This window comes from Arvicola amphibius, chromosome 3, assembly GCF_903992535.2.
Source record: "Arvicola amphibius chromosome 3, mArvAmp1.2, whole genome shotgun sequence".
NCBI lineage: Eukaryota > Metazoa > Chordata > Mammalia > Rodentia > Cricetidae > Arvicola > Arvicola amphibius.
The window spans coordinates 71,914,314-71,941,394 of NC_052049.1; the positions used below are offsets into that span (position 1 = coordinate 71,914,314).

At 39.9% G+C, this 27,081-nt stretch overlaps 1 protein-coding gene across 11 annotated transcripts in view; it reads left to right on the top strand.

The window, feature by feature from the left end:
- Positions 1 to 10,194: 10,194 nt before the first annotated feature.
- Positions 10,195 to 27,081, top strand: part of Cast (calpastatin) — a 128,358-nt gene continuing 111,471 nt past the window's right edge. For 2 of the 11 annotated variants that reach the window (XM_038321805.2, XM_038321807.2), the window contains exons 1-2: positions 10,195 to 10,487; positions 24,906 to 24,968. In XM_038321805.2, coding sequence (XP_038177733.1) covers positions 10,413 to 10,487; positions 24,906 to 24,968 — 138 coding nt within the window. In that variant the 5' untranslated portion in view covers positions 10,195 to 10,412. Of the gene's footprint in view, positions 10,488 to 10,962; positions 11,131 to 24,905; positions 24,969 to 27,081 lie in introns of those variants that run through there. The other 9 variants (XM_038321802.2, XM_038321800.2, XM_038321803.2 and 6 more) reach the window with 6 other exon arrangements.

A 27,081-nucleotide genomic window follows, 5' to 3' on the forward strand; every position in this document is an offset into this window, starting at 1 on the left:
TGATTTGTTTCCCAATTGCATGAGTCTTGCTGCTCATAAGGAAATATGTGCCTAGTATTGTAAACCTGGTCAAAACCTGGTAAGACCTTAGAGGGGTCTTAGTTTGGGTTTCTAACATGTGATAAAGCAAAATGACTAAAAGCAACTTGAGAAGGAATGGGTTTATTTCACATTGCAACTTATTAGTCCATTACAGAGGGAAGCCAGGGATGAAACGTAAAGGCAATAAAAGATGCAGGGGCCATGGAGGAATGCTGTTTACTGACTTGCCCCTCATGCCTTGTTTAACGTGCTATCCACAGCACCCCAGGGCCACAAGCCCATGGATGACACCTCCCACAGTGAGTTGTTCTGTCCTACATTAATCACTAATTAAGAAAATGCATGTCAGCCTTGCCCATTGGTCAATCTGGTGGAAATAATTTTCCAATTCAGGTCCACTGTTCCCTACTACATCTAGCTTATGGCAAGTTGACATAAAACTAGCCAACACAGGATGTCATAGGCCCTAGGGGTGATTTACTGCCATTTTTCTGATAAATGGTCATGGCATCAAACTTCTAGATATTTATGGTTATATGATATGGGATTCCCCTCTGTATGAATACTATTGGTTAATAAAGGAACTAGCTTGGCCTGATAGGGTAGAAGAGAACTAGGTGGGGAAAACTAGACAGAATGCTGGGAGAAAGGAGGCAGAGTGAAGAGAGCCATGGAGCTGCCAGAGGAGAAAGACTCAAGTTGCTACCTGGAGCCTTGCTGATAGGCCATGAGCCTTATGGTAAAATGTAAAAGAATGGAATTGGGTTAAATTAATATGTAAGAGTTAGCCAATAAGAAGCCAATAAGAGCTAATGGGTCAAGCAGTGATTTAATTAATACAGTTTCTGTGTGATTATTTTGGGGCTGAGCAGCAGAGAACAAACTAGCAGCTTCCTTAATACAGCTATACTCATAGACTTGTGCTGCTTTCAGCCTTAACAACAGAAACTACCTAATCATACTGGTCAAAATATGAAGAATAAGGGACCATTGAGTGCTCAGCCCTAAGTGAGACTTTTACATCAATCCATGACCCTACCCCAAGATTCAGGGGATTTCCTAGAATAAGGGAAAGGAAGAATGTAACGCTGGAGAATGAAGAAGAGTGCTGTGAAATGCTGTCCTCTGAATATGACATGGCTGCTACACTGCAGGTGTGCTTGCCTTCACATGATCAAGTCAAGATACTCAGGCAATATTCAAGCAGGAAGCATTAACAAGACTCGGGGTTAGAGAGAGGAGGGATATAAAGAGGAGAAGGGGAGTTGAAGTGGATATAATCAGGATATGTTGATGCATGGGTAAAAATGTCAGGAATTGTAATTAAATGTGAAAATGTAAAATGTAGGAAAAGTGGGAGGAAGAGCCATTGTAATTGCAAAAATGAATTCTGCATAGAAGTTTATGATGTAGAACTATGTTGGAGGAAAATTATCTGGTTATTGTATTGAGTTTCAAATTCCACAAACTAATTAAAATTTGTAAATACAAAAAAAATGAATATATTCTTTACAGTAGTTTAAAGCAGGCTAGAGAGCAATAACCAGCTTCCCTTAGACGTCAGTGGCCAATTACTGCTTCCTCATCACGGCTGCTGCGTTCTCAGTTTGTCTCCAAGGCAGCTTGTCTCCACTGACCCACACCATTTTCATCTTTAACACACCATTTTAACTTGAGGCTTACAGCAGAAGACAGAAAAAATGTGGCAAATTCATATTGCTCTTTTATTCTTCACCTTGGAGCTAGCTACATTACTTTCTCTTTTAATTCAGTGGTCTGACTGTCCTTTAGGCTCTAATTTAGTTACAAATGAGTCTGGAGTAAAGTGAAATGCATGGGCATTTGGTGAGCATGAAGGGTTTCTTCCAAAGGTTAAGACATGTCTTCAAAGCCTGCCTCCGACACTTATCTGTTCGCTGTCAATTTATTCCATCAACTCTAACTAGAAGTGTAATGTATGATTACTATAGTCATCATAAGAGAATGGTCTTGAGTTCCCCGCCTCAACACATCACACATAAAATTCTCATCCATAAAATGCACATCCACCTCCATTACTATCATCATACCTGCTGTTTCCACTAAGATTTGGCTAAACAATTGGGACTTGAAGTTCAGACACAAGGCCAGGAGGACCACATTACACTGAACAAGTTTTTGCAGCTGAGGATCCACAATATGTAGACAATGCACTCAGGATGAGTATAACTTTCGTTTCATTATTTAGGAAACAATTCGGAAAACTTTCATTTGTGACATGACACATTGTCGTTTCTAGGCATTGAACCCAGTTCTGAAGAATGAACAGATTACCACTTCCTGAGCTCCAGAGGTAGAAACCAAGGTGGCAAAATCAGAGGATGGAAGTGAGAAGTGGATTTGGCTGCAGGGTGGGGAAAGATGGGAGGAGCTGGAAGGGGGGGGGGACTGGGATTGGTATGTAAAATTTTAAAAAAAGATTGCTTTTTTACAAAAAATATAATTTGAGATTTTGAAAAGAGATATTTAAGAAAAACTGATGAACAGCAGCTCCTGGGAGAAGTCTCATTTTCACGACCAAGTGGCTGTGACCTTTGACCATGCCTGTTAGGACAAATCTACAATGTCAAAATGTCAGAAGGACACATTCATGTTGAGAGGCAAACTGCGGCACATTGGCACACTGTCCCTGTCAGACATCAAGAGCCACAAGGAGATTCTGAAATTTGATAATGTGATGGGGAAAAAAGAATCTTTAAAAAAATTCCTATCAACATTAAAACATTATAACAACTTTATAGCACTAAGCTGTATGAAACTGACATCTCTGTAGGTCACACATGATGAATATAGGCCATTTTTAACTTTTCAGCCTATTGTATGGATTAGGAAGGCTCTTCTATGGTTACTTCTGCTGTTATTAACACAGCCACACATGTCCAGGTCTGCAAACTGTTGACACAACAAAATTGAATTGTGTTTATTTGTGTCAGACTATTCCAGGCCCCTGGGATAGATCAATAAGTAAAACAGATGTCAGAGATGGCTTAAAGATACCTTTATGGATTATGAATCTCAGACCCAGAGCTTCTAACGTGATGAATTCCAGGATTCACCATTTCCTTGGGACCATGAATAAGTGATCACACACACACACACACACACACACACACACACACACACACACACAGGCTACATGTCATAAAATGTATATTTTATATGCACACTATATATGTATTGCATGTGTGCATATAAATTGTGTCTTTCTAATATGTATTTCTTTTAATTATATATGAACAATATGTCATATAAATGTATATATGTATAAATTATACAATATATAGATGTGTGCATAATATGTTTATATACAGAAAAAAGAGTAAATAAATATTTTTCATGAAATTCTGAAATACTTGAGATTAGATGTGTTTAAGATTCTGGAATATTTCAAACATGTTACAGCATTATGGGGATACAATTCCAGTATAAACATGAAATTCATTTATTACCTGTAGGTAATTTTACAAGTATTTTAACATGTCTGTGATTTAACAGTTCCCAATCACATAGGATATGGTGAGAATTTTCTGTGTATTATCATGTTAGAACTTGAAACTTTTTATATTTTATATCTTCAGATTAAGAATGCTAAACCTGTATTTATAAATAATTCTGAAGTTTTTTTATACAGCAAAGGTATAGACAATCATTTCCATTGTTATTCCTACCTTCTGAAATAATCTTCTCATCAACGTTTTATCATTTAAAGTCAGATACTAGACAGGGGGCAGAAGTAAAAGGATCATGGAAAGTTGGAGGCCAGCTTAGTCTCTAGTAAGTTCCAGGCCAGCCAGGCTACTTAGTGATATCCTGTCCAAAAAAAAAAAAAAAAAAAAAAAAAAAAAAAAACCACTAAAGATCCTATTCATATTGTGCACATGTAAGTAAAAATAGCAGTTCAGATACTGAAATTTAAACATGCAGAAATAGATATGCATGGAGATAGGCTGTAAATTGGGTGCCTTGAAACATTCATGGGTGCCTTGAAGCATTCATGGGTGGCTTGGAGTCACCCTTCCTGAAGGCCCATCTAGAAGATCAATGATTCTGTAGGTTCCAGACAAGTTCAGAAAGTGAGCTTTGAAGGGAAATGAGGCACACAGTTCAGAGAAAGAAGAGTGAAGGCCTAAGCAGAAGAAAACAGCTTGAAAAAGAGAGTTCTAAGCCCAGTGAAACTGTTACCAAACGGTCAGTTGGTAGTCAGTGCACAAAGCTAAGTGACACAGCCTTTCTTAGGAATATGAGGAAACAAATCCCACTCTAAAAATGTTATTTCTCTTTCTAGACTAAATGCCAAATCAGAATTCAAATTCACAAGAGGACTTTCCAAGGGAAAAAAAAATAAAACCAGAAGAAAGCTGAATTCATTTGTACTGGAGTCCTTTATACTGAGCCCAATAGTCCTTAAGCTGATGGAATAAAAAAAAAAACAATAAATTTAAAACAAAAGTGTGTTCTGTCACAGTCCTGGGGGCTTTGAATCCAACATCCAAAACGGGAAAGACCGCTGATGAAGAACCGCTGCGGATGCCTCTCCTGACAGCCTGGCTTGAGTTGCAGAGCTCAAGATTGTTAGAAGCATTTGTCCCGAGTGTGTCTGTGACCCAAGCTCTTAGTTTTATGAGAACATCTATCATATTGAATCAGAATTCACACTAATTACCTCGTCTTATCCTGATTATCTCTGTCAAAAGTCTTTCTATTTATAAGGTTTGGATCTCAGTTCACTGGATAGTGTTCAATATACCTACGTTGGATACAGGTATAGATTTTTTATCTAAAAACTTGAAAAGAAAAACTGATCTAATCAGAGTAATCAGCATTGCCTAGAACAGCAAGAAGAGACAGAACCCAAAATTCAGGCAAGTAAAAGATCCTGGTAGAACAAAGAAATTTCTTTGTGATACTGTTTCTTTTCACAGAACTATGCTCTGTCGGTTTAAGTAAAAGATTACCTTTACTGTGTGACCTTATGCAGCAAATGCCTTTGGAGTCTACACTGGAGAAATGCAATGTACATAAAACCCCTAGGGTTCTGATGACACCATGGATGCTTTTTTCCCCCTTAAGAATTAGAGGAACATGAAGCCACAATGAGAAGGAGAGACTATTCCAGGACAACCCAACTGGTTACTCCCAGTATCTGGCAGCAGGAAGATATAGATTTGTCTTCCCAGGTCAGATACTGCAATTTTTGGAGGGCATAGTGAAGGCTTGTCTTTGTTGACAGCTAATGTCCATCAGGACAATCAACACTGAGATGAGATGATTCACACAGCCTAGTCAAACGGTGGCCCATCAAAGACACTGACTTTTAAGAGTGGAGCTCTTTCTATAGCTCCACACCTCAGGGATTGCAAAGTTTCAAGTCTCAGAAAACTTACTGAAGAAAGCAACCCATAGACAGAAGGCTCATGTGACTTCCTAATAAACAGAAAGTACGTGATTCCTCTGTGCGCTGCCAGATTTGAAAGTACTTACAACTTTGTTTATTGTTAATATCAACTGACAAACCTAGAAGTGGAAGTTATATTTATTCTTTTTTTTTTTTTTTTTTTTTTTTTGGTTTTTTGAGACAGGGTTTCTCTGTGGCTTTGGAGCCTGTCCTGGAACTAGCTCTTGTAGACCAGGCTGGTCTCGAACTCACAGAGATCCGCCTGCCTCTGCCTCCCGAGTGCTGGGATTAAAGGCGTGTGCCACCACCGCCCGGCTTTTATTCTTTATATATAATCATTTGTAGTAATCCACAGGTAGCAAAATTGTTTCTATAACCCGAGATGGTAATATTGACTTCATGGCTGTTCCATGAATCAAATTATTTTTTAGTGACCGCTCTTGAATCATAGAAGAAAGGCAGAGATGTAATTAACTGGGTGATATTTTCAGTTCCAATGCTTCATGATGGAGCAGTCTGACAACATGCTTCTGCACTATGTATTCCCTCCTCAATTTTACTTGCTAAGTTTTATGGTCTTGTGCAGCACTGAATAGTGTACTAGATGTGACAAGTCATTCTGATATTTTCCAGCAGTAACAGAGACCTCGCCTTAGCTCCTAAGAATGCTTCCAGGAGACAGACCTTATCTGTTATACTAATTTGGAAGTTGCTCTCTCCTCACCAATAATAATAGCTAGTGTCTGCTTGTTCCAGGTATATTCAAAGGTTAGCGCTTGTTCTCCAGACGTAATCCCAGACAACTATAAATGACCATCCCATGATAAGAACCTGCGCTGTTACCTGAGACATCTATTGAACCTGCCTTCCAGCTCAGCATCTTCATTTGCCTCCCCATCTCTCCTTCCTCAAGTGTCCCTTCTACTAGGAGCACTCCTGAGAAAACTGAAACCATCCTTTTTGGTTTATAGAAATAAGGAAAATAGCACGTGAAGATCATTTGCAGGCATCTTAGTTTGTTTTTAATCTGGAGGGAAGTAGAGCAAAACTCATGAGTAACAAACTCTTAAGAACTAAGCTGTAGGTCCTGTATGAATCAAGTTCTTGCTTGGTGGCAGAGCCGGTCAAAAATTGCTTTTTGCCATTATTCTTTCCTTCCTCTTCCTTTATTATTCTATATCAATTATTTTCTCTCCACTCATTACACCCGTTAAGTGGGTGACCTGAGAAGCACTCTAAACTCCTATGGCCTCCTATGGTCTCCAAGGAAGACACACTTTTTTTGCATAGGTTTTATTTTACCAGTAAAATTATACTTAGAGGGAATTTAACCATCAGAATTATGAAGCTCCTATGCAGCTATGTGCATGTTACACAGGGCATACGAGGAGAAACTGTGAGGGATGGACTTATTTTGCTTATCAGTCTGACTATTTGTGAAGACTCTTTTCTTCTTTCAGGAAACAATAGCTATAGAGCAAAGAAAACTTGGCTAAAAGTTAATAATAAAAAAAAAAAGCCCAAGGAGACTGGAAGTGCTGCTTTTCATCTAGAACATCCAGGTTTTGTGGCAGTGCTTCTTTTCTGGGGATGGGAAACGGTGTGGAAATAAACAGTACCTGAAGTGGAAAGGGACTTTCAGGACTACGGGTAATGTGGGATTCCCCTCTGTATGCTGTGAATATGCTTTATTATCATTAATGAATAAAAGTTGCTTTGGCCTATGGCAGGGCGCAGAATAGAGCAAGGTGGGAATTCCAAGAAAAAGTAGAAAAAGTAGGCAGAGTCAAGGAGATGCTATGTTGCTGCTGAAGGAGAAAGATGCCCAGTTGCCTGGAACCTTTCCAGTAAACCACGAGCCTAGTGATATAATTTAAAAAATAATAAAATGGGTTAATTTAATATGTAAGAGTTAGTTAATAATAATCCCAAGCTAATAGGCTTGGCACTGTTGTAATTAATACAGTTTCTGTGTGATGTTTTTTTTTGGGGGGGGTCAGGGCAGCATGGAAAAAAGCAGTCTCAGCCTACATATGGGTACCTCAAAATTACTTAGAATTTCCAAACTTATCTGCTATCTGAGATAACCAAAAACTTGCAGATTCCATAGCACTGTTCCTTCCTCATTCAATTCAACCTTTGGACTACATCTTTTATGTCTATATAACCCATATTGAGAATTCCTCTTTTCCTTGGCCTCTAGAGTCTAAAGGTCTACCAGTTTCCTTGTGCCCCTGAAGTCCTCTCTCAGCTCCAAATTCATTTTTTTTCTTTTCTCCTTTTACCCATTTTCCATTGAGAAGGGATAATTTAAATTTTTTTCCATTCAAAAATTTATACTTCCTCCCCTCCTCCCATTCCCCTCCCACTCATCACTCAACCTCCTCCCTTCCCCTCCCTCCTTAAAAGAGGGCAGGGAACCCTGCCCTGTGGGAAGCAAAGCCCCTCCCCCCCCACATCCAGGCTTAGGAAGCTTTGCATCCAAATAGACTAGGGTCCCAAAAAGCCAGTAAAAGCAGTAGAAACAAGTCCCAGAGCCTTTATGGCTTCTCAGTCAGCCCCCATTGTCAGCCACATTCAGAGAGTCTGGTTTGATCACGCTCATTCAGTCTGGGTCCAGCTGGATTTGGTGAACTCCCATTAGAACAGGCACACTGTTTCAGTGGGTGGACCAACCTCTCATGGTCCAGACTTCCTTGCTCATCTTCTCCCTCCTTCTGCTCTTCAACTGGACCTTGGGAGCTCAGTCCCTTGCTCTGATGAGGGTCTCTATCTCTATCTCCATCCATCACCAGAGGAAGATTCTATGGTGATAATCAAGATAATCATCAGTGTGATAGTGGGGCAAGGCCAGTTCAGGTACCCTCTGCTCTGCTGCCCAAGGACCTAGCTGGGGACATCCCTGTGGACACCTGGGATCCCCTCTAGAGCAAAGTCTCTTGCCAACCCTAAAGTGGCTCTCTTAATGTAGATATCTTCTTCCCTGCTCCCATATCTGCCCTTCCTCCATCTCCACCCTCCCACTCCCCCAAGCTCTCTCCAGTCTTTCCTTTCTCCCTTCTGTACTACTCAGAGGTAAAAAAAAAAAAGTGACCTTTTGAATTTTGCATGGAAATGGATGGAAATAGGAAACACTATCCTGAATGAGGTATCCCAGACCCAAAAAGATGAATATGGTACATACCCATTCATTAGTGGACTCTAGCCATAAACAAAGGACATTGAGCCTATAGTTCGCAAGCATAGAGAAGCCAAATAACAAGGTGAACCCAAAGAAAAACATATATAGATCCTCCTGGAAATTGGTAGAAAACAAGATTGCTGGGCAAAAGTTGGGAGCATGGGGGTGGGAGTAGGGGTAGGCATGGGTTGGGGGAAGCGGAGAGGGGGAGGGATAAGTTCTAAACCAGAGTCAAAACAGAGAGGATGAAAAGAGGACCTTGACTCACAGGGATCAAGCATATGAAAAAGGAACAGGTGAGAGAAGTCTTTCTCCATGGTTGACCAACAGTCCCTTTTCCATTGAAGCAAGAAACCCCTTCACAGAATCCTAGAGCAATCCTCTCCCCACCTCTGCCTGCTTTTGGCCCTGTCCTGTAAGCAGCAGAAAGTGACTATGTGTTTTCTTTTGCGTTTCTCCTATGCTCCTATAAAATCCCTTAGCATAGGTCCCTGATACTTGATACCTCCTTGTAGCAGGAAACTGATGCTGTTTTGTTTGGTTTTGTTTTGTCTAGATAAATAGTTAACAATGTAACAATATGCACAGACATTGTTGTAGGAAATTCTCTATCGATACAGGGGATCTCTAAGATCTCCACTTGAGGAACCTCCTTTCATAGTCGCAGTAACTCTTCACTACGAAGTGAAATACTTCAACTTCTTTGAGATTAGTTTTTATTCACGGCTGTAATAGGTTCTGTGAATTCTACTAATGTGAATTCTGAGTCAAGCAAAGCCTGAGGAACAGCATTGTTTCTTTAGTATATTTTGATTCTGCCAAGCTCCTTATTAGTCTGACTTCCATCTCTCCAACTGTCTAAATCAGCACTCCGGCATGTTGTCTTAAGACCGGAATGGACGATCCTATTGCCGTGGTGCAGGCTTTTCCATTGCCTGCATCAGCCAACAGCAGCTGCAGGCTGGCAGACTCTTTGGGTGAGTACGCCAAGGGATTGTTAAATTTTACATCCAACCTCAAACCAGGAAGTGCTGCCTAAGATCAGCCCAACACAAAAGCAAACAACCTCAGAAACAAAAGCCACAGACTTCAGAAAAGGATGTAAGAGTTTAAAATCTGTGCTTATCTACTTGTTTGGACCAGAGCAGGAAGGCTCCTGCTTGTAAAACATTAAGAAACTTGCAGAATTGCAAAAATAAATAAATAAATAAATAAATAGGACATAATACACACAAGTACCCAAGTGCATGCTCACACTCAGAGACCAATTTGTTTTTAAAATCCGCTTTCAAACAGTTCAAACTTTGGCTAGATTTGAGTTAATGACAGACTGAAGAAAAGGTATCTAATTCTCCAAATTCTTCGGAAAGAGGGTCTAGGCCACGCCCCAGTCTAACTCTATGGTTGCACAATCGTTAGTTTGGCCAAAAGTCGACCCGGGAACTGCAACCTCCGGCTCCCCCTGTTTGTGTCCCACCGAGACAGTCCTGGGGCTCGCCTGGGGAGGGTACAAACCCGGAGCGGAGGGTGTTAAGTTGCTGTTCTGGGCCACTGACAAGTTAGGCCGGCCGCTGTTGAGCTGCGGGCAGGAAGGGGAGGGCCTAGCGGAGCAAAGGGGAGCTGGGCGCGGGCTCAGGGCTGGGTCGGAAAGCTACTTCTCTGCGCAGTCCTGCCGCTCCCGCCCCGAACTCTGGCCCAGGTGTCTGGTTGCTTCTGCACCTACCCCGAGGCTGAGCCCTCAGCGCCTTCCCCAGGATGTCCCAGCCGGGTAGGAAGCCCGCCGCCTCCCCCAGGCCCCGGCGCGCCACTGCAGACCGCCACACCCAGGAGGTGAGTAGCTCTCCAATCTGATCTGCCCCGGGGCTAGCGGCTGAGATATCCTGCTCCCCGAGTGGCCCGCCTCAGTCCTGGGGCGTTGTCCAACCTGTCGGGGCTTGGCACCTTCCAGGGTCCGGGAAGGGATCAGGGCTCAGTGCCTGCTGGAAAGCAGGTGGCCTGAGGCTCTTCATACTGGGTAGTGAAGTTAGTGGGGTACAGGGGCTCGTAGAGAAAAGTGGGCTAGTGAAACAGGCGTGCGCATAGGCGTGGAAGGGGGGTAAAGTTCACTCGGGATCTCCAGAGTGAGTGGGCTCGCGTCACTGGATAAAAGGGGCCTGTCCTCTGTGTGAAATCGCCCCCAAACCTCCTGTAGGGAGTGGCACCCTGAAGAACCGACACCTCTTTCCTAACCAGCCTCAGGCCAAGTCGGATGGGGTGGGGCCGCGGTCGCGGTGGGCGGATTCTAGAGTCCCTCCCCTTAGCGCCCTCCCACCGAGCAGCTGCGAGGCGCCCAGCGGGGTGCCAGTCAGGTCCCAGCCTGGGAGAGTCAGCCTGGGGCCACCACTTCACTCTGCGTCGTCGACCGATCCCCAGCCGCACGGCTAGAGCAAGTCTGGTTGGCGCCATGGCATTCGCAAGTTGGTGGTACAAGACGGTAAATAGAAGGAGCCTGGGCAGGACTGGGGAAGGGAGTGTATTTACTTCGCCCATGTGGGTGGTAGAGGAAATACTGTCAAGTTTGGAAGGGCAGGGATGGAGACGGATGGGTGCGACCTCATTGCAAACCGGGTTAGGCTGGGGCGAAAGGCAGAGGCTCACCCTTCTGTGGTATGCGGATGCGCTCTGGGCTGTAGAGTCTAGGAGCTAGGTGCACCAAGTTGAATGGAAAGTAATCGTTAATTCTGCCCTTTGCAACGCATGCCTGTATACAAGAGCCACTGGAGCCCAGATCTAGTTTTTCAACTGCTAAATAAAGCTAAAAACTTACAAAGAATGCTGGACGAACACTTTCAGACTCGAAAGAGGAGGGAGGGGAATGGAAAAGAAGAAAACATCAGAGAGCAACTGAAATGAAATGAAATGAAAGCAATGAAGAGAGAGGTGAACAATGGGCTGGGATGGGAGAGAATAAGAATATCTCACTACTCTAGTTTACTTTGCAAGAGGATAAGTGTGTTCTATTTGGTTAGTGCAGTGAATATCTGTCCTACCAGTTAGGTGCGATACCCCGTCAAGCTGGCATTTGTAATGTTTTGAAACCAGGGAGCGAGGAGGTTTTAACATTAAATTAAAAACAACCAACCAAACAAAAAAGGCTTCACAAACACTTTGTTGACAGAGAGACATAAGTTGATTTATGGCTAGAATTTCAAAAATTTAGGTCTACCTCTTTTCAGCATGTGCTATGGTAAAATTAATCACTAACTAGGCAATCGTTGCATCTAGCATCTGTGTGTTCGAATTAGAAATTGGTCACCCAGGTGTGCTAGCTTCTAGCGTGCTCTTCTTAACTCAGTCAGCAAAACTTTCAATAAATCAGTCTTTTAAAATATGTTTCTTTATCTGTAAAATAGCCAAGATAAACATAAGGAGTAGATTCTCTGGACATGCCACATAAATATTTTCAATGATGCTTCTTCATGAGTATTCCCCATTTCTGTGCTATTTAAGCATGTAGTTTTATTGATGTGTTCTAAGAGCAAAGGTTTGCTTTGAGTGATAACTGTCCAACAATTAAATTATCTGAAACTATGGATGACAGGTGTTCAACTAACAGACTTCTCCACCCAAACTCAGCATTGCCTAAAGGAAATTGTGCCAGATTCCTTAGATGAAGATAGTCTAAATCTTTTCTTTTATTACCTACTGTAATGTGCTAGCCACTTTGCTGTTTCTGCTAAAATATCCACTAGAATCCACTTTGGGAACTATTGCTTAAAGACTTCTGTTTGATGGTAACTTGAAGAATCTTCAGCATGCCTGTGATCACGTGTTTACTCTAACAGAAACGTACGGTGAGCGACAAATGGGTTTTAAAAATTTAACAGCCACATTAACACAAATGTTTTAAGAGGTCAAATTAATCCTAGTAACATTTTTGTTAACATCCCCCATCCCAAGTAACACTTGAGTATGTAATTATGTTCTAACAATTATGATAATTCACCTCTCTTTTGTGTTAATTATTTAAAATCTGGATGTGCGGTGTATTTTATACCTACACTACCTCCCAATTTGCAGTTCCACAAGAGCATTTACTTGCCACAGTGGCTAGTGGCATAGCATCAGACAGGAAAGCTCTAGAGAGACAGTTCCTAAACTTTAAAAAAAAGCCATTTATAAGTGATCACAGATCACTTTAAGAATTAAATAGAAGTCATGTAGTATTTCCTCTCAACAATATACATATATAAAATGCAGCTTTGGGGCATGCAGAGTTTGTTCATAAATCTCTTTCCAATGGTTTGCAGAATCAGTTTTTAACATATAAATACATATACATGCATATGTTGTTTATATTCTATGTATATATAAAATATGCATACATTTTTCATATATAGCTTATTTGTTTATGTACCAAGGAATAAAGATATGCAATTGGACCTTTTTGTCCTTGTATTCAGCCACAATCAAAAATAATTTACAAAAGTGTCTTTGCTGAACAGGCACCAATTTTGTGTTATTATTCTTCAAACAAAATAATATAAAACTGTTGAAATGTCTTAATATTGGGTATTATAAAGCACGCATGGGAGACTGTGCATACGTTACATGTAACATGTCATTTTAGATAAGCCATTTGAGTGTCTGCAGGATTTGGTTCCTGAAGTCAGTTTCCAAAAGATACCAAAGGATGGCTGCACACACATCCATCTCAGAATACTTCTAGTAAATCCTATATTTAGAGTACCTGTAGTAGGATTCTTTAAATGCTAAAAATAATGTGAATGATCTAACTTTAGGCACAATAAAATTAGAATAATGTAAAGTTGTGTACATTTAAGAGCATGCTATCTGTAAAGCCAGCCAAAGAAACTTAGTATTGTATATTGTCACACTGAATACCATCGCTGTCTGAAAAAATTTCTGGTTATGGTAAAAAGTCACTTCATAAAATATTAAAAAGCTACATTTAAAGAATATCTTGTAAACATTATAATTATCAGACTTAATAGTAATTTTGGGTCACATTACTAATCAGATTACTGACTCATAAGTTGATTCTATTATCCTGTGATAATTAAAGGTGTTTCTTAGTTTAATTAGATTCATAGCCATAGCAAGAGCACAGACAAGAAGCCCAGTCATCTGGAAGAATCCATCATTTCAGCCAGGATGGACAAAGTGTTGCAAACTCCCATGGCAAATCAGAAAACTTTGCTACAGTGAATTTTAGTGGGGGGGGGCGGAGCAAAATTATAAGGTCTGCACGAAGGGCATAGTATTTAGGTAGCAATAATTAAGAGGTTAAATGTCACTATTTTTTGGCTGGCAGTCCCTGAATGGATCATTTTCCATTGCATTAAAGCCTTTTAAAGTGAGTAACATATGGTATTGTTATTTAATCAGTTTTCAAACTTCTCAGAAAGTTAATTATATTATGCAAGTTCTTTTTTTCTTTTTTTTCTTCATTTTTTTATTAAAAATTTCCATCTCCTCCCCTCCTCCTCCCCTTTCCCTCCCCTCCCTTCCACCCATATCCCCACTCCCTCCCTCTCCAAGCCAAAGAGCCATCAGGGTTCCCTTCACTATGTTAAGTCCAAGGTCCTCCCAACTCCCCCTAAGTCCAGGAAGGTGAGCAACCAAACTGACAAGGCTCACAGAGAGCCCGTCCATGCTGTAGAGTTCAAGCTCATCGCCGTTGTCCTTGGTTTCTCAGTCCTCTTCCACCATCAGCCACATTGAGAGAGTCCGGTTTGGTCCCCTGTTCCATCAGTCCCATTCCAACTGGACTTGGTGGTCTCCCGTTAGATCTGTCCCACCGTCTCAATGGGTGAACACACCCCTCACTCTCCTGACTTCCTTGCTCATGATCTCCCTCCTTTAGCTACTCATCAGGACCTTGGGAGCTCAGTCTGGTGCTCCTATGTGGGGCTCTGTCATTTTCTCCATCCAAAGCCAGGTGAAGGTTCTATGGTGATATGCAAGATATTCATGAGTATGACAATAGGATCTGGCCATTTCTGGCTCCCTCTCCTCAGCTGCCCAAGGAACTAGCTGGGGGCGTCTTCCTGGACACCTGGGAACCCCTCTAGAGTCAAGTCTCTGCCAACCCTAGAATGGCTCCCTTAATTAAGATATATAATTCCTTGTTCCCATATCCACCCTTCCTATATCCCAACCATCCTATTCCCCCAAGCTCTTCCCATCCTCCACTTCACGCTTTTCTGTCCCCATCCTCCCATCCCCCCATCCCACCCCACCCCCAAGTTCCCATTTTTTGTCAGGCAATCTTGTCTACTTCCAATATCCAGGAGGATAACTATATGTTTTTCTTTGGGTTCACCTTCTTATTTAGCTTCTCTAGGATTTTTGTTATGAATTATAAGCTCGATGTCCTTTATTTATGGCTAGAAACCAATTATGAGTGAGTACATCCCATGTTCATCTTTTTTGGGCCTGGGTTACTTCACTCAGGATGGTGTTTTCTATTTCCATCCATTTGCATGCAAAATTCAAGATGTCATTGTTTTTTACCGCCGAGTAGTACTCTAATATGTATATATTCCACAATTTCTTCATCCATTCTTCCACTGAAGGGCATCTAGGTTGTTTCCAGGTTCTGGCTATTACAAATAATGCTGGTGTGAACATAGTTGAACAAATGCTTTTGTAATATGATTGGGCATCTTTTGGGTAAATTCCCAACAGTGGGATTGCTGGGTCCTGGGGTAGGTTGATCCCACATTTCCTGAGAAACCTCCACACTGCTTTCCAAAGTGGTTGCACAAGTTTGCATTCCCACCAGCAATGGATGAGTGTACCCCTTACTCCACATCCTCTCCAGCAAAGGCTATCATTGGTGTTTTTGATTTTAGCCAATCTGACAGGTGTAAGATGGTATCTCAAAGTTGTTTTGATTTGCATTTCCCTGATTGCTAAGGAGGTTGAACATGACCTTAAGTGTCTTTTGGCCATTTGAACTTCTTCTGTTGAGAATTCTCTGTTCAGTTCAGAGCCCCATTTTTTAATTGGGTTAATTAGCATTTTAAAGTCTAGTCTCTTGAGTTCCTTATATATTTTGGAGATCAGACCTTTGTCAGTTGTGGGGTTAGTGAAGATTTTTTCCCAGTCAGTAGGCTGCCTTTTTGTCTTAGTGACAGTGTCCTTTGCTTTACAGAAGCTGCTCAGCTTCAGGAGGACCCATTTATTCAATATTGGCCTTAATGTCTGTGCTGCTGGGGCTATACATAGGAAGCGGTCTCCTGTGCCCAAATGTTGTAGAGTACTTCCCACTTTCTCCTCTAACAGGTTCAGGGTATTCAGATTGATATTGAGGTCTTTAATCCATTTGGACTTGAGTTTTGTGCATGGTGATAGATATGGATCTACTTTCATTCTTCTACAGGTTGACATCCAGTTATGCCAGCACCATTTGTTGAAGATGCTTTCTTTCTTCCATTGTGTGCTTTTAGCTCCTTTACCAAAAATCAGGTATTCATAGGTTTGTGGGTTAAGATCCGGGTCTTCTATTTGATTCCATTGGTCGACTTCTCTATTTTTATGCCAGTACCAAGCTGTTTTCAATACTGTAGCTCTGTAATAGAGTTTGAAGTCAGGGATGGTAATGCCTCCAGAAGTTCCTTTATTGTATAAGATTGTTTTGGCTATCCTGGGTTTCTTGTTTTTCCATATAAAGTTGATTATTGTCCTCTCAATATCTGTGAAGAATTTTGATGGGATCTTTAAGGGGATTGCATTAAATCTATAGATTGCTTTTGGTAGTATTGCCATTTTTACTATGTTGATCCTCCCAATCCAAGAGCAAGGGAGATCCTTCCATTTTCTGGTATCCTCTTCAATTTCTTTCTTCAAAGACTTAAAGTTCTTGTCAAATAGGTCTTTCACTTCCTTGGTTAGAGTTACCCCAAGATATTTTATGCTATTTGTGGCTATCGTGAAAGGTGACACTTCTCTGATTTCTTTCTCTTCTTCCTTATCCTTTGTATATATGCAAGTTCTTTTTAAAAAGTGGTGTGGCTCTCTGGGGTGGAAACTCAGGGTGTCCATTTGAGACTCCCAGGTGAACAAGTGGGTAATTAGCTCCAGGAAGGCTATTTCAGTGCTTGCGGGGTGGGTCAGTCTGACCTTCATTTTTCTCACTTTGGGATAGTTTTAAGATGTAAATCTTTTTAGCACGACAGTAAAGTTCTGTTCTTCATGTTGTTTTATTTTCTTTTTATTAATATTTCTTGCCACTAAACAAAAAATATTGGGTCTATAGTTTGTGATTCTAGAGAAGCGAAGTAATATGGTGAACTCAAAGAAAAACATATATAGATCCTCTTGGAAATTGAAAACAGACAAAATCCCCACGCAAAAGATGGGAGCATAGGGTTGGGCATGGGGTGGGGGAAAGAGGAGAAGGGGAGAGAGGAGGGAGAAGGGGAAGGTTGGGGAGATCTTGGGGGAGTGGGATGGTTGAGACTGAGGAAGGACAGATATGGGAGCAGGGAAGGGAATATCTTAATTAAGGGTGTTATTTTGGGGTTGGCAAGAGGCTTGGCTCTAGAGGGGTTCCCAGGAGTCTACGGGGATGTCCCCAGCTAAGACCCTGAGTAGTGAAGGAGAGGGTGCTTGAACTGACCTTGTCCCGAAGTCAGACTGAATATCTTGAAAATCATCATATAACCTTGGTCCGGTGACGGATAGAGATAGAGACAGAGACCCACATTGGAGCACTGGACTAAGCTCCCAAGGTCCAGCTGAAGAGCAGAAGGAGGGAGAAGATGAGCAAGGAAGTCAGGACCAAGAGGGGTTGGTCCACCCACTGAGACAGTGTGCCTGAGCTAATGGGAGCTCGCCAAATTCAGCTCGACTGAGACTGAATGAGCATGGGATCAAACTGGACTCTCTGAATGTGGCTGACAATTGGAGCAGATTGAGAAGCCAATGATAATAGCACTGGGATTTGTCTCTACTGCATGTGCTGGCTTTTTGGGATCCTATTCTATTGGGATGCACACCTTCCTAAGCCTGGTTAGAGGGGGGAGGGCCTTGGACTTCCTACAGGGCAGGGTACCCTGCCCTCTCTTAGGACTGAAGGGGGAGATGGGGAGGACAAGTGGGGAAGTGGGGAGGGAAGTGGGAGGAGGGGAAAAAGTGGAAATTTTGATTGGTATTATTTATAAAGTAATAAAAAAGAAAATGTATTAAGAAAGTTTTATGACTACCATAATTTTGAAAAGATGTCTATCAGATTTTACCAGTTAAGAAAAGTTGCAAAAACTGTTCCAAGTGAAGAAACTTGGTTGGATAAATTATCACTTAAGAAGGAGCTCTAGTTTGTTTAGGGGGAGTGTGTGGTGGGGCAGGGGTGGTATCAGTATGCCATAGTGTTTATGTGGAGGTCATAGGACAGTTGAGGGAACCAGGTCTCTCTTACCTGCTGTGTGGCTGCTAGGAATCAAACTCACCAGGCTTGCTGGTAAGTGTCTTTACCCACTGAGCCATCTTACTGGTCCACGTTCTCTGATATTTTCTATTTTGTTCCCACAACATTAGCTTCTAAAGGACACTCACTGATTTTTCTTTTTTATAGTTAGTAAACTATATATATATATATATATATGTATATGTATATATACACATATATAAAACTATATATAGTTATCTTTTCTGTGAATTTTGACATTTTTCAGTTTTAACTAGAACAGCTAGGATTTTGCATTTGGATAACTCAATGTGGCAAATATTCCTGAGATAAGAGTCACCTAAAGTTTTCAAAACTTCATAAATGTAATTTTACTAATGTTATGAGGCATGGTGTAAATACCTGTGTTTTCTGAGGTCTTAGGTGATCCCTGTGAAAGGGTCATTTGACTACCAGAGGGGTCACAAACCCCAAGTTGAGAATCACTGCACTAGATTCTCATAGACACTACTGGCCAAACCCAGTTTGAGATTATCCATTCTGCGAACTGGCCAGCCAAGATTTCTGATAATACCAACAGAGATGTGGCAGGAGGAAGCCACCTCCAGGTGCAAAGCCAGGACTACCCATGAAGACTGTTTTGAAGCAAAAGCAGCTTTACATCTCAGCCCTTTGGCTTCAACTAGCAAAGCACATACAAATATCAAAGGTTTTGTTGTTGTTTTCTTTTGGAAAGCTTCAATTTGCACATGGACCCTTACATTTTAAACCTATTTCTCAACCTTCCTGCTTTATCTAGTTTAGTGACCTAAAAAGACCAGACATACTTCTTAGGGGATTTTTAAAGGTTTATGGAAATAAATGCATTTAAACAAGCTTTGTAATTCATAGTCTCACCTGCCATGACCATAAAAAGAGAGGATATAATTTCCATCTGGTTAGAAAGGCAATGTGTGCGTTCAGAAAGTCATCAGTGAGCAAGTGCCAATCAAGTAGCTGTTCGTTTGCTTTACTAAGAGATAGACAGTAGTACAGATAGGAAGGTATGGTCCTTTCCTACTAGGCTTGGAATTGGACCAGAGATGCAGGTGTGAAAATGGAGCACTGAGCTCTATGGTTGAGCAGTCTGTTTCCCCGGACTATATAGAAGTATATAGCCTGCCTGACCCTGGAAAACTCCCTATAATATCAGCTCAGTTGGTGTTCTAAGAAGCAAAGAGTTCTGTTATGGTGTCTACAAGACTCCTTACAAAACCAGTTGTTCCTGGTTCTGGATGCATAATAGAAATAGCAGAGAAATTTTAGAACAATAGATCCTCTTCCTGACCTACACAGACACAATCTAATATCCTACACACTGGCTCAAGTGTTTTCCAAAACTCCTTCAGTATGCTGGGCGGGAGGGAAGCCTTGCTAACCTAACTGGGTGGTTTCTGTCCTCAGAAGGGCACTGGAACAAATCTTGCCCAAGTTTGTGACAGCCCTGATAGCCGAGTTTCTTGTGCTGGGGAGATCCAGGGCTCTGAAGAAAACCTGTCCTTGCTTCACAGTTTTGCTGTTATGTCTCTAGGCGTGACTATGTACATAGGAGTGATCTATCTCCAAGTTGAAGGACAGTTTTCAAGTAACATTTTCAATTTTTCAAGCAACTTTTTTTAGACATCACACTCATTAACCATGTAATTTACTCATTAAAGTATATGATCAGTATTTTAAATTTTATTTCTAGATTGATGCAACCATTGTTACAGATTGCATCTGTTTCCTCCTGAAAGAAACTTTATATCTTTTTTTTTAAATTCTTAGTTTCAGAAGCACAATAGCCTTAGGCACTTCTTGTACTACTGGAATTCCTGGTTCTCTGCCTTTCTTTGCTTATATCCCACTTTGTGTGGCACGGACCACTTGTCTGTGCATGTATGTGTGTGTCTAGATAACACTAAGAGAGGTCTCCAGTTTCTGCAAAGCTGAAGCCCAATAGAAGTTCCTAGCAGGATAAGATCTTCTGCTGCAATCCTTTAGACTCCTAACTTCCTCATAGGTTTGTGGCTTTGCTGTGGGGAACTATTTCAAGCATATAATACTATGTCTTAGAATGAGGACTCTGGATAGCTGTCCTTGCCAAATTTCTGCCAGTGTCTGGGATAGAACGGATTTGGAGGATTATTCCTCCTTGTTGTAAGACAGAAAAAGTGTTTAACTGCTACCCGTCCCAAACACACATCTGCCACTAAACTCCTGCAGCATTGGCCACCTCTCTCTGTCTTAACCCTGTGTGGTTTCCCCTCTTGCTCTTTTCTGACTTTGACTTTTCCTCTAATTCATACATATTACAGATTGGTTTTAGAATCGGAAGATGTTTTGCTCTGCTGTTTTGTTTTCATGTTAGAGAGCTATATTACCCTATATATAGAGAGCTATATTACCCTAAAGACTAGATGCAAATCACAAAATCCTATATAGATTATACCTGGTTCTATATGGCCCAACCTTCGACTAGACTGTAATCATTAAGTATCTTGGCAGAGTAGAGCATCAGCTCTCTTTATCCATAGATGAAGTGACAGTATGTGGTCCCTAGAGTCATTATGGAGAACAAGGGGAACACATGCCTAGTACCCAACATTGTCACTAGTTTCTTTTCCCTCATATGTGGTCCTTTAATACTATAGTCTATTCTATTTTGGAATCTGTTACTCCTTCCCTGCCCCATGCTTCTCTCCTCTGTGACCATCCTACCAGCCACATGTGGTAGTAATAAATTAAGTTCTCCTTGATATCTTTTAGAAAGAGTCACTGTAGGTTTATGATCTGGGTCAAATATGATATGTATCATTCCCACATATTTTATTCACCAATATAAATGAATGAATTATGGTTAGTTATTTTCATCTTTGAATTTGCTGTACTTGAATTTAAGTGAAAACATGTAACTGATTTGATATTATATATATGTATATATAATATATATACATAACAGGAATATATATGTATATATTACAGAATAACTTCAAGAAGCTATGAGGCAATGATTATAAAGTGGCTGTTTACTGGAAATTGAATGTCATTAGGGAATTTTTGTTAATATTCTTGGCATAATAATGGCAATGGGTTTATACTGGGACCTGTGCTAAATTTAAGGAGATGCTTAGTATTTGAAATGTTTAGTGTTAAATTTCAAGACTTTCATAGCTTACTTTCAAGTACAGGTATACATCATAATCCTGTGCCCATGTATGTGCAAGCATAACAAAATATAGTGTACTGGATGATTTTGTTTCATTTGAGAAGAGGGATCAATTAAGAAAATGCCTCTATAGAGTCTGGCTTTCTTAGTTGGGAGTGGTGTCATCCCTGGGCTGGTGTTGACAAAGAATTTTGTCCCACTGGGTCTTGTAGCCATTCAGTCCCAAAGAAACACACAGAGATCTACATTAATTATAAACTGGTTGGCCTATTAGCACAGGATTTCTTATTAACTAACTCTTATATTGTATATTAATCCATTATTTTTGTCTGTATTAACTACGTGGCCTGATTCCTTTTATCAGCAAGGCATTTTCATATGGTTTCCTCTGTGTCTGGGTGATGAATGTAGACTGAGTCTTTCCTCTTTCCAGAATTTTTCAGTTCTCGTCGCCTGACTATACTTCCTGCCTCTTTGCCCTGCCTATACTTCCTTCCTGGCTACTGGCCAATCAGCATTTTATTAAAACAATACAAGTAACAAATCTTTACAGGTACAAGACCATTGTCCCACAGCAGGCTGGTGGTCATAGGTTCTATATGAAAGTAGGCTGAGAAAGTCATGAGGAGAAAGTCTGTAAGGAGCACCCCTCCATGACCTCTGTATCAGCTTTTGCATCTAGGTTCTTACCCTGTTTAATTCCTATCCTACTCCTTTGATGATGAACAGTTATATGGAAGTGTAAGTCAAATAACCTCTTTCCTCCCCAAGTTTCTTTGTCCATGGTGTTTTATCACAGCAATATAGCCCCAACTAAGACATACAGTAACAGCATTAATTAGCTTCTGAATCTAAGTAGTGGGAATACAGGAAATCAGTATACTATTCTTAAAACTTTTATGTGTGTTTAGAAAACTTTAATAAAATTCTAGATTTAAAAATTCACTAGAAAAATGTTATCTAAGAAGCTATAAAAATGTTGAGGCTTGATCATAAATGATTTTTATTTGTGTCAGTTATTGTTAATGAAAACCTTTCCATTAATTTAAAATGTAATTCTTTTGTTAATAAAAACACCACTGCCTATAATATATTTTTTAAAGTTGAAATTGTAACTCAGTATTTTAAAAAACATTCATTACAGATAACTCTCTGAAAATAGTGTTTGGAATCTTTAAGCCTTGGGGGATTTTGTGTGTGTGTATGGATGAAACTAAATGACTGGGACTTCAGTAAAAATCATTTAAAGCATTCCAATGAAATAATTTTTAAAATGTGTTTAAATCATACACATTGCTAATACTTAAATGGGGAAATTTCTATCAACACGCCTGCTGGTGGGTAGTGGCTATGGCTCACATTTGCACCATGAGCAAGAAGCAGAATGAGGTCCTTGCTTGAAGGAGAGGGGAGACTTGTACTGGAAAGAGCAACATAGGGTTTTCCTCTTGTAGAATGGAATGACATACTGCCTGAAAAGAAAGTCTACATTCAAAACAGTGAAGCAGCAATGAAACCATGGATGTTGTTACTTTGCTGACACTGAAAGGGATATGTGGTTACAGAGAGCAAGCAAATGTGCTGTCCTGGTTCTGGAGTTACGAATCTTCAAGGAAATAGATGGGATAAATCTGTGTTTCTGTAGATTTGACCTTACCATATACTATCTTCACACTGAGTGGCTCTTTTAGAGATGTGAAAAGAGTTTAGACAAAATAAATTTAAGTGAGATTTCCTGAGATATGATATAATTCATGATTAGGGCAGCACTAAAATCTGGAAGTTAATAGAGCTAGGTTTCATCAGCAAGATGTGGGGAGTGCATTCACAGACTGAAGAGAGATAAATTACTGGATTGGCTACATCTAGGCCTTTGCTTTATTTGGGTTTTGCTCCACTAGAAGGCCTGTAGCTTTGTAGCCAATCATCTAATTGGCTGTTTAAAATCATCTGTCGTATCTGGATTTTTTTTAAAAAAATAAAGTCCATTACTAATACAGCATCTAGCTTCCTTTTCAGGAGCTGAGGCAAGAATGTTCTACAGAGTTAATCTCAAACTAATGGCTGTGTGATTTGAGGAAATTATTCTCTAGCTCTTAGTATTGTCATTGTGTTCACCAATTATAACTTGGTATATAGTTTTACTGAATATGTGAATTTGTGGACCTGCTTATTATTTGTATGCTTATTGAGACCGAGTCTCAACATGTTTCCCAGACTGATTTCAAGTTCCAGGGATCAAGTAATCCTTCCACAAGTTCCAGTAAGTGTATATTGTCAGACTTGGGTTATACCCAGGCCTTTAGGTCCTATTGTTTGTTTGTTTGTTTTTTTTTTGGTTTGGTTTTATTTTTTTTTAAGATTCATTAATTCCTCATTGCCGATTGCTCTCACTTTTAGATAAGCAAACCCTTGATCTGGACACATAACAATAATAAGTCCTGCAGGAAATTCTTTTCATCAAACTGTTCAATACAGCTCATTTCAGTAGATTCAATTCACTTATCCCAGAAAGTGCTATTGTAGGAGATGAAGTTTGCATTCACTTAAAGTTATTCATACAAAATACAATGAAGGAAATGTTCTTGCCATGAGTGAGTTCTTTTGTCTTGGCCATTTTGTTTTCCTTTTAATATATCTATTGATATTTTAGAAACAACAGATTTGAAGTAAAAAAAAAACTTGCTTCGTGACTGTTTCACATTTACTAGATATGTGTCCTAAAAACACCAAATTGCTAGTATGCTTAATTTCTCTTTTATAAAATTGGTACCAACAGAGAACTGTCATTTTTCTCACATTTGACTTCCTTGTCTTATATTTTTCCAGTGCCTAATACTTTTCACAGTAAGAAATTAGATAATGCTTTGTTTCTTTTTCTGAAGAGCATGCAAATATTTTTTTTCCTAAAAAAAGTGATCATAGAGGAAAGTGACTATATTGACTTATTTTACCTATTGTCAAAACAAATGAGTATGTGAACTTCTTGAAACTCTGTGTTCCTCATAAAAATACTTACATCTTTCTTTATTGTGTAGAAAAATAGTGATGATTCTATTCATGGACATAATTAAAATTTAAAACCACAAATAGGAGCAGTTACATGCATGGTCTTCCCTTCATAGTTATCATTTCATATTGGTGAATATTTGATGGAAGAACTCTAAGAAGACTGTTGGAACTGATGGGTGACCTGTAAGGTTGTTGTAGACCTTTGTTCTTTCACTACTATCTGCTTGTGCCCATGCTGAACAAATGGTTAAGTATGGCTTTACACACAATATGGTCTTTATAGATCTCATCTCAATAATGAGCCAGATGTTTCCCCTACTAGCAATTCATGCTTCAGAAATCCATGAGGTATTTACAGGGATTAGATGCCAAAGAGGCATTACCATCAGCTTTGCACATGGTTAGTTATAAACTGATTTCCTGACTCCTAAATGAATATCTGTATGATCATTTTGTTTTGAGAGCCTCTGAATAATGAAGAATTCCAATATTCTCTAGGGAACATAAAAGAGGTGCTTGTTTTCTTGTTTGTTTTGTTATTGTTTATGCATTTGTTCTTTCTGAATTAAAGATGCAATTGTCTTATATCACCTTCCTTTATTAATTATTACCTGCTTTTCTGCTTTTATATTTTTAGCATGTTAATGACAAGAATTCTGGATCATCCTCTAAATCAGGAGAAAATAAAGGATCAGATGAGGTAATTTTTGTAATACTTATTATCATTTTCTTTGTTTTGCTTTTAAAATTATGACTCCTGTTTTGCAATATTAAATAATGATGTAGTAAATAAGGTATACTTATTGAACAGTTGACAAATTTAGGGATTTTTTTGTATGCTTTTGTACTATGCTATGTTTGTGTGCATCTGTGCAATTATGTTTGTAAACGTGGATACCATAGGTGCACATGTACCCATGTGCATGGGTTTAAAGGTCAGAGGTGAGTTGCCTTCAGCTTTCAGAGTCTCTGTTATTTTTATGCTTTGTACACAATGTTAGTTGACTTAGCCGTTTCCAGGGATTCCCTGATCTGCCTTCCATCTCCTTGTAGAAGCCCTGGGATCGCAGACATTCACTCTATGAATCTAGAAATTTGAACTTGGATCCTCATGTTTGCACAGCAAATGATTTTGACCTCTTAACCACCTACCCAGTCTTGAAAAATTTATCTTGAACTAAGATGTGATTGAAATTAGTCAGAAATCTTGAAAATAAAATCTCCATAGTGACCCTCAGAAAGGAACCTTTTAGGTAGTTTCAATTTTAAAACAGAGCTCAGTTTTGAATGTCTTCTGATTAGAATCAGGAGTTGTTTTGTTAGTGAGCATGGTAAATATAAAAAGAACCCAAATGCAATGGCAGGAGGGGATAGATTTTTTTCAGGAGAATGCAACACAGAAGGAGAGCAGTGATGGCCTAGAATAACAGATTGTTCAGAATTGGAGACAAAAGGAAGAGAACTGTTTTTATCTACATTAGTTCAGTGGAGACACTGTAAGAACAATTCTCTGTCTGAATGGCTAAGATCAAAAATACTAAGGAAAGCTTATGCTGGAGAGGATGTGGAGTCAGGGGAACTCTCCTCCTTCGCTGGTGAAGTACAAACTTGTACAGTCATTCTGGAAATCAGTATGGTGATTTCTCAGAAAGTTAGGAATCAATCTACCTCAAGATCCAGAGATATAACTCTTGGGCATATACTGAAAGGATACTCAATCATACTACAAGGACATTTTTTCAACTATTTTCATAGCAGCATTTTTTGCAATAGCCAGAACCTGTAAACAACCTAGATGACCCTCAACTAAAGAATGGATACAAAAATGTGGTTCTTTTACACAATGGAGTACTACTCAGCTGTAAAAAAATGACATCATGAAATTTGCAGGCAAATGGATGGAACTAGGACAAAAACTATCCTGAGTGAGGTAATCCAGACTCAGAAATACAAACACAGTGTGTACTCACTTATAAACTGATAGAAGATATAAAGTCAGCCTGGTCTACAAGGGCTGGTTCCAGGACAGGCTCCAAAACTACAAAGAAACCATGTCTTAAAAAAAAATGCGAAAAAGAAGATATAAAGAAATGGTGATCCCATTTCATGGGATGGGGGAGGAGGAAGGATGGAGTGGAGAATGGAGGAAGGGGAATGGGGAAAATATATAGCCCAATAAAAATAATAATAAAAAGTTACAAAAAGAACAATTCTCCTTGCTTTGAGGTGTGTCTTTTTTGCCCTCATGATAATCTGCTTTGACTGATGGCACCCCATTGTGGACCTACTTCATTACAGACCTACTTCATTACAGAAGTGCCCTGTAATAGTTTTGTTCTCCAGAGGGCACTGGGTTTCCATCTCTGTCTTGTTACTGATGTTTAGAGGATTACGTCTGCTGGCACACAAGAAGGGTTCTTCTGGGAAGAGAGTCACCATCAGGGAAGTCATTCATTGTGAGTTCTTCATGCAAAGAACTGCTAGGGAAGAACTGTACCCTGCCCTCTGCTCTCATGGCAGATATTCTCAGTAGTTCTCGCCACTTTTACTCAGAAGAAATTGCCTCATTTTGAATGGTTAGTAGCTATATGGCCCTGAAAGACTGGATACATAAAAAAACATACAGTGGTGGTCTTATTTTTTCTTTTCATTATCAATATTGAGCAGATGCTTTTGTAAGTTGGGGCTCTCTTCCTTCTCCTTTTCTGTTCTGGAGCATTTATATGTAAGGAGGAGTCGAGAACTAGGACTTGTCATGGGCTGTTTTCTCTCCAACCTACCAATATCATGAAAATGTACTTCAGAGTATTTCT